This window comes from Rosa chinensis, chromosome 3, assembly GCF_002994745.2.
Source record: "Rosa chinensis cultivar Old Blush chromosome 3, RchiOBHm-V2, whole genome shotgun sequence".
NCBI classification, from domain to species: domain Eukaryota; kingdom Viridiplantae; phylum Streptophyta; class Magnoliopsida; order Rosales; family Rosaceae; genus Rosa; species Rosa chinensis.
The window spans coordinates 31378907-31391180 of NC_037090.1; the positions used below are offsets into that span (position 1 = coordinate 31378907).

The window sequence follows — 12274 nt, forward strand, 5'->3', positions numbered from 1 at the left end:
AAGTTGCCATTAGGCAAGAAGAAATGGGCCATTCCATGTTCTTGAACTAATCCTGATGGCCCAGCCATCGTAATCATAGAGGAAGATGTAGGCAACATCTCTAAGAATAATTGCATATGGAGGAGAATGGTGTGACACCAAGGAAAGAAGAAGAAGAAGCAGGAGGAGGAGGAAGAATTAGTAACATCGAGGAAGCCTCCATTTTAATGGTTCAAAATAGGGTTGAAAGTTAAGAGTTAACTGCTTGTGAAGAAAGCTTGTTGACATCACACAATTTACTTTTTAGATTGAGCTCTTATTAGCTAGTCAGCTATCAAGGAAACATGTGAGACATACTTATCGTACAAGTAAGGAACAACAATGCTCCACGCCTCCTTGCTAAGGTTGAATGACCAGACTCAATCAATATTTCCAAACAGTAAGCACAAATAGAAAAATAAATCCCTCCTTGCTAAGATAGTCATTAAGCTGAAACTTCTAGTCACTCAAAAAATAAATGGCTAATCCAAGCTAAGAAAGCTTCAATAGGTTACATAACACTAGCCACATTGCACAGGACATTAGAGCGCCCAGTCTTTAAAGCAAACAGATGATAACACAAAAACCTCAAAATGATATAAATAACTATGGCAAAACTGATAATAGAAGCTACAACGGTAGAACTAAAAATCCCACAAACAGTAAAAGAATGATTTACCTATAATGAGGATCAACATCCCCAGCACTGACATCTATAGCTCTGAATCTGAATCCCCATAAAACCACCACAAAGAAAGCAACCCAATAGTACCTATGTTTTTTTCCTACAGAACTACAAAACTATCCATAGATAAACAACAAAATGGTGAATGTTATAACCTTTAGAACAATAAAAGTTATAAATGTTCATGGTATGCTGCTACTATATAAATTTCACAATAAGTAAAAGCAAGAATCCTCAATATCATAAAAGCAAGAATCCACGGTATTATAAAACCAAGAATCACTAACATGGTCTCCAAAACCCTAATAAGAGACGGTACCTACAATTGACTGTAATAAAAATTATCAAACAAGACATAGTATATGAACATCAACACACCAATTTGCCTAATACAATCTTCAAAAAACCAAATCAAACTTTATCAAAGATCAAACTGATTAAGGTACCCAATTGTAGAAATCAACAAAAAATAGTAAATGGGTACCTAAATTTCAAGCGAAACACATTGGAATCTTCAATTTCACGCCACAAAAAGACTAGCAGAGTAGCTATGAACATGAAATTTCAAAAATTTAACAAAGTACATATAGGTAAGGTAATCTTGGAAATCCTAATTTGTGTATTGATGTGGAAAAACTATAAGGAATCGAGATGGTTACCTTGTAGAACTGAAACTGAGGTTTGGATCCTCAATGCCCAATTCAAATTGGGGTTTTGGTGTTTGGGGAATTGGGCTCTCATCTTTGAATTTTGGGAATGGCTTACACATGCGTCGGAGGCCACATCAAAAGCTGAGAGGGATGAATTACAGCCCTTACCTTATCTAGATTGAGAATGCCAGAGTCTTAAAACCAACGTCCTCACCATCAACACATTAAGCTTCTTTGAGGAGGAGACGATCATTAACATAATCCAATCTCGCTATCTGCTCATCTTTTGGAATACATCTCCTAAAACAACAGCCTAACGACTCCAATACGATCCAAAGAATTGAGAACCTAATCGATCGAGAAATTTGACCATGTTCTTGTGAAAGGAAGAATGATATGGATTCCAACGTTTAGGTGACTAGAAATCGAAGTCTCTAGGGATCTGGGTGAGGAATGGATACAAAGAGATAGGGTTTGAGGCGGAAAATGAGGTCGTCCCTCTTTTTTTTCTTTTTTCTTTTCTTTTATTTAGCAGTTTGATGGCTTATTCTTTCTCATTTAGCGTGTTTGCTGTGACAGATCGACTATACTGTTGCAATTGATGTAAGATTATGTGAACGCAAAATTGAAATCGTAGCAAAAGTTCATATATTTATGACGGAAATTATACCGTAGAATATGCCATTGCAAAAGCTGACTTTTAGAGACGGAATACTTTTCCACCGCAAATTTTTGAAGCAAATGCAATTCTTTTTAGTAGTGTGTTGTGCCCGGCTGTGCAGGTTGTCATTGCTTTTTGCGCGTGCTATGGCGAGGCTAACCAAAGGGAAAGTGAGGCTAATGCAAGGTCACGCAAGGCAAACAGAAAGCAAAGCCAGGTGAGAGGAGGCGAGGCTAGCGATCGAGGCTAGTGGGAGGGGCATAGGGGCGCCGAGGCAGGCATAGGGGTGCGTAGGTGATGATAACTAGCGAGGCTAACTTGACAAGTTTCGAACTTTCGGTGATTGGTTCGGTGGTTTTTCAGCCAGTTCTGGTGGTTCCGCAGCCGGTTCTGGACTTCTGGGGTCAAGGGCTTCAAGGTGTGCGGCGGAAGCAGCTAGGGTTTCAAGTTTCGACAATTAGGGTTTCAGGGTTAGGCTTCGTGCTGATAACGTGTTTTAGGGAATCATAACTTGGGAGAGAATGAGTTGTACTTTCATTGATAATAGGGGCCTCTTTATATAGAGGATTACAAGGAAAGAATCTAAGTCTTACAAGGAAACTTAATTGTACAATGATTGAAATATCTTAATAGATATCTGTAAGACTAATCCTATTACAACTTAGACAAATAATTAGAGTTTGGGTCAGAGATAGGGGCGGCCCTGGGGGTGTTCAAATGGAGCAGCCGCACAAGTCCTCCGGTTTTCGAAGGCCTTTGAATTCAATTTTGTAATGGCTTTAGATAAATATATAGTGAAGAATGTTGAGAGTTATTGAATTGTTGTTCAGTTCAGTTGGCCACTTTACCTTAAGTTTTTTGGCTGGATTGGTCTTGGGTTCAAAACCCATGGATGCTTAGTTCTGTTTAATTTTTTTACTTTCTTCTTCGATCTTCTGTTATGTTTCTTGACTTTTTTTTCTCTATTTTTCCTTCCTTGTTTATGTTTTTAGGCGTCCACTATTTGTTCTTGACTTTTTTTTTCTCTACTTTGTTCTCTCTCTTTTTCTCTATTTTTCCTTCCTTGTTTATGTTTTTAGGCGTCCACTATTTTTTTCTTGACTTTTTTTTTCTCTACTATCTTCTTCGATCTTCTGTTATGTTTCTTGACTTTTTTTTTTCTCTATTTTTCCTTCCTTGTTTATGTTTTTAGGCGTCCACTATTTTTCTTCTTCTATTTATACCAAACATTTTTTCTTAATTTTTCTAATTGAGATCGTGATTAATAAGACTTCATTTAAATTTTTGCACTAGGCCTCTTAATTTTCAGGACCGGCCCAGGTCAGAGACACAAACTAGGTGTCCTTAAACAAATTATAAATATTAAAACATTGCGAAAAAATAGATAAAACTCAGGTGAGTTTTAAAAACAAGTGAAAGTGGTTTTGAGAAGAACTTTAGTGCTTCCTCATCGAGAAATATTTTGGCTAAATTGATCATGGTACACCCAGAACCAGTTACATCCTCAAATCTAACAATAGCATGCATATGAATAAAATTTATTTAACAAAATTCATAAAAGAACTTAATCTTATTGTTGTCAACAAATTTATTTAACAAGACCAAATTGCTGTTCTTGGGAATTTGGATAATGTATAAACTTGGAAGGTGGGACTTTATTTTAAGCTAACCAGTTGGGGTTGTATCTACTTTTTCCTTGGAAGACATGAATAGAGCTCCATTCCATTAAACAGGTTGTACAATCACTGCTAGGATCTGGTTCTTTACTCTTTTATCCGGGGCACCAATCCCATCTCCATATTGGTAAATGCATTGGGCAATTCGAGCAAGGTTCATTGTTGCTGCTACAAATTCCTTTGTGAATGGAGAAGCACCAAATAGTAGTCCATCTTTGTTCATCTTCTTCCAACTATTCTCAATCAAATTACTAATATATTTGCGAGCAGATTCCTCATTAGAAACAACACCATCACGTCTGATGCAGGATATTGAAGTTGCAGTTTCACCTCTCTCTAGTTCTGCCTGCAGAGTAGCGCATTACCAATATGTTAAGAGCTAGAGAAAAGACAACAAAGATGGAAATGAAGAGCAATTAATTGAAGACAGACCTTCGAAGTAACCAAATCATTTGAGAGCCGAAAAATAAGAGACGGCCAACGCAAGAGATCATGGTGATTCTCTAAGCATTTAAGTGCTTCATCTGAGATATTTTGATTCAGTAGAAAGTAGGTATGGACTAGAATGACCACCCCAGAAACTGATATCCATGCATTGGCAAGATATTCTTCAAATGTAGGTGTGTACTTGTTGTGACGCCACTTTGCCTCCGTTAACCAAGTTTTGCACATATCTGCCCACTGAGAATCAATATGCAAGAAAGATGTGAGAGCACAAATCATCATCACCATATGGCCACTGCTGAAAAAAACTTGGATAATCACAAGTCTCTAAAACTTAATTATGTTTTAAAGGAATTATGTACATGTACTTACAGCTTTTCTCACGTAAGGAAGGACGTTCACTCCTTGTTCCTTCAAAGTTTCATAAGTCATTTCATTCACAGTGTTATAGAGAGCAAGGAAACAGAGCTTAAGTTGGTAGTCTGAAAGAATCTCCACAGCATTCACATCCCATCTGAATTACCACTAATTGGGATTAATATATAGTTACATACACATAGTTTAGCTCATTATATATCAATTTATGACTATGACTTGCTTGTTTACTTTGCCCTTTTGGAAATTAGTCTAATGAAAAGATTGAACTAATTAATTACCTTTCAACAACATTTGTGAATAGCTCTAGTTCATCCAAAGTACCATAAACATCATAAACATCATCAATTGTCGTTATTAGAGCACTGACTTTAGTTATCCCTTTTCTAACATTGCTGAGTTGAGGTTCAAACACTATACCAACTGACCAAAAGAACAATTCCATCAGTCTATCTCTGCTGAAGGATAACTTCTTTGCTAACCCGGTATCCTTCCACCACCTATTTAATGGAATTGTCATTAGGGAGTCTAAGTTAGTCTGGAATACTACGTACAAATATAGGATCTACAAGGGCCGCCTTTAGGGGTGCCAAGGGAGGCAACCACCTTGGCCTACCCCAAATTTTCAAGAGCGCCGACTCAATTCATCCCGCCTTCAAAATGCATGTTAGCTAGAGCTGGTCCTGCAAGTTAATTAGTAACTAATAAAAGTAGAATTGATAGGTACTAGTATAATCTATAGGTTTAATTTTTCACCTTGAAATGTCTTTAAGATCTCTTTGGTATGTTTGTTGCACCACATTGTAATCTAGCTTGGCAAATTCAAGTAGCACTTGATTTGCATCTGCCTTTTTACTGTATGCCTCAATATACCATCTAGCTTCTAGACTTTGCATTCTATGGTGCAATGGCATCTCCAATGCATGACTCACTTGCTCTAATACACCTTTGCCTTGAGTAACTTGCAATCTGCTGAGGTTCTTTAGGTGCATGCTAGTGAATGCAAGGGCCTCATCCAAGAGTGTTTCTCCTTCAATACCAAGGAATGAAGCTTCGTATAGACTCAACATTCCTTTGACATCTTTGCAAAGGCAATCCTTGAAGCTGTCGTCGCAGTCCATGAAAATTTTGAAAACATCTTATGGGTAACATACAAATGGATGTTAGAATGAATTGACATGTGAACTTATCAAAAGCTATAATAGTGTACGTGAGGTTAACACAATTGAAGGGAAAAAAAAGGTTAGAATTAGATTCTACAGTCTGATATATTTGAATGTGACTAGAACATAGATGATTGATAAGACAATAAAAGAATTATCTAACTAATATGAAATAAAAATTGATGGGTGAGGGTTCCAGACTTCCAACAAATGTTGGTCTCTTTTTTTTGAGATTCTGTGTAGGCACTTTGCATAAATGATAAAACATACTATCTTATGAAATTTCATCAATGGTACATACATGTTAAGTTATTAATGAAAATTTTGTATCTATCTTTTACCTCAACGATAACTCATATATATGTGACCCAAGAGGTAATAAAAAAATAAAATAAAAAGTCTTTATCTGTTAACGTAAATAAATTTCATAGAGTAAAAGATATAGATCTCGCCCACCACCACAAAAAAGAAAAAAGAAAAAAAGATTTATGGATTAATTTGTCATTAGTTAATCCCTACACTATTAGCAAAAAGAGCAACCCACACTGATTTTATACACACTGACTTTCACACTGATAAAACATTAGTGGGATTTGATTTCTAGATACAGACATCAATGTGAATTAATCAACTGCTCATACATACGCACATGTTCACACTATTGCTTACTGAAATCAGTGTGACATAAAATTTCTCACATATGTATGTGTGTCCCTCATATTTAACACATACTGACATATGTGAGAAATGTTTTACACACGGATAATTGTGGGTAATAATAAAAATATTATTTATTAAATAATTTTATACTCACAGACATCAGTGATAAAAGTTTACACACGAATAGTTTTGATTGATAATAAAAGTTTACACACAAATAGTTTATACTCACAGATTTCAGTAACTATTAGGTTTTACTACACACTAATTTCAATCAGTATGTATAGCTTGTTTTGCTAGTAGTGCTAGTTACTTACCTTGGGAAACTTGAAACCCATGTTGTCTAAGGAGTCTGAAGCTGAGAGCAGTGAGGTGCAGACTTGGAGTATCCTCGTTTGTTATTTGGTCAAGATTCTTCAAAACTTTATCAAGGGCTTCTGTTATACTGGCCTCGAATCGGTGTCCCAAACCTAATCGTTGGATGTCATCAATCAATTCAAGTGTAGTCTCTAGTGACTCTGCATCAATCACATTTTTCAGATCCTCCTCGATCAACTTCCACCTATTATCTTTGTATACTTCTTCCTGCAAAATCAACATATACTAGTTCATTAGTTGAGTAATATTGAAAATGATTACAGTGTTCATTGGATTGTAAACTTCGTACGTACATGATTGCGATCATCAATATGTAACGACTGAAGAAAATCGTGACTCCAAATACTTGGCTTGTAATTTGCTGTCAGTCTTTTAACATCCAGATGTGAAGTTTGAGCAGCAGGGCTACCACTGCTCGCTAAGCATTGGGTAGACATTGGAAGAGGCTTTAGATTACTTTCTAGTATAAAGAAGTGATGTTACTCACAAGTGCAAGAATCAATTGCAACACAGAAGTCCAAGAGCAGGCTCTATTTATAGTACAACCTTCATCTCCCTTGCAACTTGGTCCTTGTGAAAATGACTTGCATTCCGTACAAATTCTCATTGGCACATTTCTTCAGACATAAATGCTTCTAGGCATGCATGAACCTTCTCTTTCTCAATTGCTTTATTGACAACTACATCTTCTACTCCTCTCATTTCCATGTACGTTCAAGAGCAACAAGCTACCTACAACGTTTCAAAGATTGAAGAGTCGGTTCCTAATTTCAAAGATTGAAGAGTCGGTTCCTAATTTCATGCAAGCTTGTCTCCTGTAATAAATTTCTTGTCCTCTTCCATTTGTATCAATGCATATACGTAACTACATATTTGTATCAATGCATATACGTAACTACATATTTGTATCAATGCATATACGTAACTACATATTTGTATCAATGCATATACGTAACTACATAAATCAAACAAGTGTAAAGTGAATTTAATAATTGATGGTCAAGGTGAATAGTCAACACAACACAATTAAAAAGTTCCATCAATTTAAAACATGCATGTACGCCAATATAATGGGAAAACATTCTATAATTTAAAACATTCATGTAGGCTACACATGCTATTGGAACAATAAGAAAATATATTGCACTTTTTTATTTAATTAAAGGGAAAATGACTAATGTTAAAACGAGGACTCAATTAATTATATGAATATAGATAAATTGCTTCCGTATCTTTAACATTTTATTTATTTAATATAAAGGAGGGATATTACATGATATAAAATGTGCTCATCAAGGAGCAATTAGGCAACACGAAGCAAATTTTGGTTCAAGTAAGCGTACTGATCATGATCAAGTACTACTTGTGAATCTAATATTTAACAACTGGGAGTTTACATATATAGGCAAGAAAATATCACAAACAGTGCCTGAACTTTAAATCATTCGACACTTAGTACCTCAAGTTCATAAACTATCACTTTAGTACCTCAATTAATCTTTACTGAATAACTTTCATACATGTCGGTAATAACGATATTAACTTCTTTGCCACGTGACTTTTTGTCAAAAATATTTTTGTTTCAAGTATTTTCCTATTCCCTGACCCCTTATCTAGTTGCCAAGCCATAATTTGTAATAAGATGGGTAAAAAATATTGTTTCAACTTTCAAGTTAGGTTTACACTTAAGTGAAAAATTTATAATCAATAACGAAAGAAAGAAAAATGAGAAAAATCTTAATTTCCTTATGAGTGTAACTTAAATCTATAGCACATGGAGGTTTTACTAAAAAAACAAAATAAAAGAATCATGACAAGCAAAAAAAATAAAAAGAGTTGGTCAATAAAAACTTTACAAGCATGATAAACAAAATATACAAGATATCTATAACAAAAAAAAAAAATCTAAGAACAAAGGGGTCATTTGACCCTCCTCCTCCCTTATGTAAGGTTCATATTTCTCCTCACCAAAACCACTTATTTCTCTCATCGCGATCTGAACTTACAATTCCTTTGCTCTTTAACCCACTGTTAATTAAAGAAGAAAAAAAATTGGGTTTTTGTTCTCCACCCAAACGAAGCTAGAGACTAGTGGTTGTGTTTTCTCATTTCACTTGAGCCATATCTATAATCAGGAAACTGATGGTTGTGTTCTCTTCTTATTTCACTTGAGCCATATCTATAGTCAGGAAGGCTACTAAATTTTCCAGGAAAAAAAAAAAAAAAGAAGACAAAAAGACAAAAGAAAAAACAGTTTACTCTCTCTCTAAAATCTCATTACAGTCGGCATACACTCTTATTCATCTTTTTGGAATCAATTTCAAGTCTAATTGACAGGGTTATTGAATTTATAGCACTTCAAGGCCGAAGTCCACAAATTTGATTCTTTCAGTTGCAGCATTAAAATTCAGATGGAATTTGATGAATTCTTTTATATTTTTGTTTGGGAAAATTTCACAAACAGTACACCAAGTAAATGTCACTAATAATTCTTATACATAAAGTTCCAAACCAATCATTTCGGTACACGAAATCTGAAACTCGACCCACTATCAGTACACGACGTCATTGACGCCGTTAATTTGACACCAAAATGTCTATTATGCCCTCAGTTCTCTTTCTTCTGCTCTTTTTTTCTGTTTTTCTTTTTCCTTCATTTTTTTTTTACCAAAAAAAATGAATTAGAGTGTGAGAGTACCAAAAGTAATATTTAATTGCGTCATTGACGTTGTGTCTACATAGTGGGTCGGGCTCAAAAGTCCATGTACCAAAATGTTCAGTTTGAAACTTTATGTATGAAAATTATTAGTGGTCTTTACTTGGTGTACTGTTTGCAAAATTTTCCCTTTTTGTTTGATCATGCCGCCGACTTCGGGATCTCCACTGTCTCTCTTTCTTCCTCTTTTAAGTCATTCAACACTTAGTACCTCAAATTCATAAACTATCACTTTAGTACCTGAATTAATCTGTACTGAATAACTTTTATACATGTCATTAATAACGATATTAACTTCTTTGCCACGTGACTTTTTGTCATGGATATTTTTGTTTCACGTATTCTACGATTCCCTAACCCATATCTAGTTGCCGAGCCATAGTTTTTAATAAGATGGGTCAAAAATTTAGTTTCAACTTTCTAGTTTCCTTACAAGTGTAACTTAAAATATTTGATAGTATTGTAGATTGGATTGGCTTACAACCCATGCGCAGATAGAGAGAGAGAGAGAGAGAGAGAGAGAGAGCAACGCAGGTAGGCGTGGTCTCAGTTAGCTACGTCATTGGAAATGACAAGGTGAGTTTGAAGCCCAAACAGGGTCTTCTCGTCTCTCTCCATTGGTAGATGATATTCCAAATTTCCAATTGAGAAGCTGTTAGTCCATGATTTACCAGTTGCCGTCATATGTACTCCAACCCAGGTCACTTTTTCCAACACATCAATTCCAAGGCCGCAATGTTGGTTGACTGTTGCAATCTGGTTTGATTTTTTTTTTTTCCTTGAAAAATAATCTCCCTTCAAGAGTGAGTTGTTTTGAATACTTCAACATCCGGAAAAGAGAAGAAAACTTTTTCGTGTGGTTTTAATTATGTGTACAACGTTTTTCTTGTTTTGTTGAAGGATTGTCTGCTTTCAATACTTCAACATCCGGACAAGCGAAGAAAAATTATCAAAGGTTTCGTGTGGTTTTAATTATGTGTACAACATTTTTCTTGTTTTTTTTCGAATGTGTACAACGTTGTAGATATTTGCCGCATAGGAAGATATTTTTTGTCAATTACCTCTACACATAGCTCCATTTGTTGATATAGAAATTCACATGATAGCTTTATTTGCTAGCATAGGACGATATTTTTTGTCAACCTCTACATATAGCTCCATTTGTTGATATAGAAATTCACATGATAGCTTTATTTGCTAGCATAGGACGATATTTTTTGTCAACCTCTACATATAGCTCCATTTGTTGATATAGAAATTCACATGATAGCTTTATTTGCTAGCATAGGACGATATTTTTTGTCAACCTCTACATATAGCTCCATTTGTTGATATAGAAATTCACATGATAGCTTTCTGACACACCAGAACCATAAGCATTCACCAATTTAATAGATCGATCAAACAAATGAATATTTGTTATGTTGGCTATTGTTGTACCTATAATCTTTCTCTTCGAGGAATAGGTGATAAAAACGTGAAATTTAGAGATCTCTAAAATAGAAAATAAGATAAATAGATCATTAAAGAAAACTGTGAGAGTTGATATTTAAGAAAAATTCTTATATATATATATATTTTTTTTTGTAAAAATAATATTTAGGGGACTTGTTAGAGATGCTCTTGTAAAAATCCTTATAAAGAGTTAATTAGATTAAAATCCAAAATCTAGACCCCATATTGATTGTAGTCCGCATCAATTTTTCTTGTTAATTACGGTCCAATGACTCAACTGTTATATTCTCAAATGAGAAACCCTATTCTCTCTCTAACAGTGTGCTTCGCTGCGCTACTTCTAACACCGCCTTGGTATAGCGGCAACGATCATAGTGTCCTAGGCCTCTCGGCTTCAAGACGTCTTCGGCCCCCACCTATCGTTCAGTCTTATCAACTTCTTCTACCTCTTCACATTGATCCAGGGGCCGCGGCCTTTGATGGCGCTGATTATGGTGTGCCTGGTTTGTTTGGATCGCCCCCTTGGGCTGGTGACTCAAGTATTTTGTCACGACTGAATATCAATGGCAGGGAGGATATGCTCAACGATGGCCTGCAGTTGTGGTGGCGGTGGCGGTCGAAATCTGGGTGGAGATCTGATTTTCAAACCTTTGAACTGAAGACGCAGTTCGGGTGTCCCGAACTCGATTTTGTAGAAGAATCTTTTGCACCCTACTTTGGGAATGTGGATGGCGGCGAGTTTTCACTGTTTCATTGCTAAAGTGGTGCCCCAGGCTATGGAGGTGCCGGTATTGCAGTCAGGCTGAAGGAGAGTGTGGCTGGGCTGGGTGGCCGCACTGCAGTTGAACCGGTTGATGACCTATTTGGGGTGGTGTGGTCATTGGGGCTTGATCGGTTTAATCTAGGAATTGTTATAGAAGATGGTGGCGGAGTCGTGGCTCAGCCTACAACCTGGCGAAGGACGGAAGGTGTTAGCACTGCGAGACGGGCCATCGGCGTTAGACTTCTAACTGCTTGGGTGCCCTTAGAAATTGGGGTGTTCATTGTTCCCTGGACTAGTTTATGGGCCCATGTTCCAATTAGAGTTTGGGTTTTGCATTTAGGCTCTTGGCAGTTAGTTTGGAGCCTTACACTATGGTGGATTTTTGCTATTAGTTCTGGGTCTTGCGGGTCAGAAGTAAGCAAGAACTGGAAACTTAACTTTAGTTCTCCTGGTGAAGTGGAGTTTTCCAACTACTCCAAGGGAAGACCATTGGGGGTGAAAATAAACAAGCCTCCTAGACTGGCGAAAGTTGCTGTTGAAGATGTTCTGAGGTTGAGTTACACAGCCAAACCTCCTAGCCCTAGCTTGAAGAGCAAGTAAAAATATAGGTAAGTGTGGTAGGGGCCTATA

At 36.2% G+C, this 12274-nt stretch overlaps 1 protein-coding gene across 2 annotated transcripts; it reads right to left on the bottom strand.

Annotated features, from left to right (window-relative positions):
- Positions 1-3569: 3569 nt before the first annotated feature.
- LOC112191500 (tricyclene synthase EBOS, chloroplastic) lies at positions 3570-7276 on the bottom strand. Of its 2 annotated transcripts, XM_024330844.2 has the most exons (7): positions 7004-7275; positions 6650-6917; positions 5266-5647; positions 4791-5009; positions 4507-4648; positions 4123-4371; positions 3570-4036 (listed from the first exon to the last, which is right to left on the bottom strand). In XM_024330844.2, the coding sequence occupies exons 1-7, from the start codon at positions 7145-7147 to the stop codon at positions 3740-3742; spliced, it is 1701 nt and encodes a 566-aa protein (XP_024186612.1). In that variant the 5' UTR covers positions 7148-7275; the 3' UTR covers positions 3570-3739. The 2 variants fall into 2 exon arrangements, with proteins under 2 accessions (XP_024186612.1, XP_024186613.1); XM_024330845.2 differs by lacking the exon at positions 4791-5009 and having other exon boundaries at positions 7004-7276.
- Between the last annotated feature and the right edge of the window lie 4998 nt (positions 7277-12274).

Excerpts from the sequence above, each read along its gene's own strand:
- LOC112191500 (XM_024330844.2), bottom strand. The coding sequence starts at position 7,147 with ATGTCTACCCAATGCTTAGCGAGCAGTGGTAGCCCTGCTGCTCAAACT. Across the intron at positions 5,010-5,265 it reads GATCTTAAAGACATTTCAAG|GTGGTGGAAGGATACCGGGT; the intron begins GTGAAAAATTAA and ends TCCATTAAATAG. Across the intron at positions 4,372-4,506 it reads TTCCTTACGTGAGAAAAGCT|TGGGCAGATATGTGCAAAAC; the intron begins GTAAGTACATGT and ends ATTGATTCTCAG.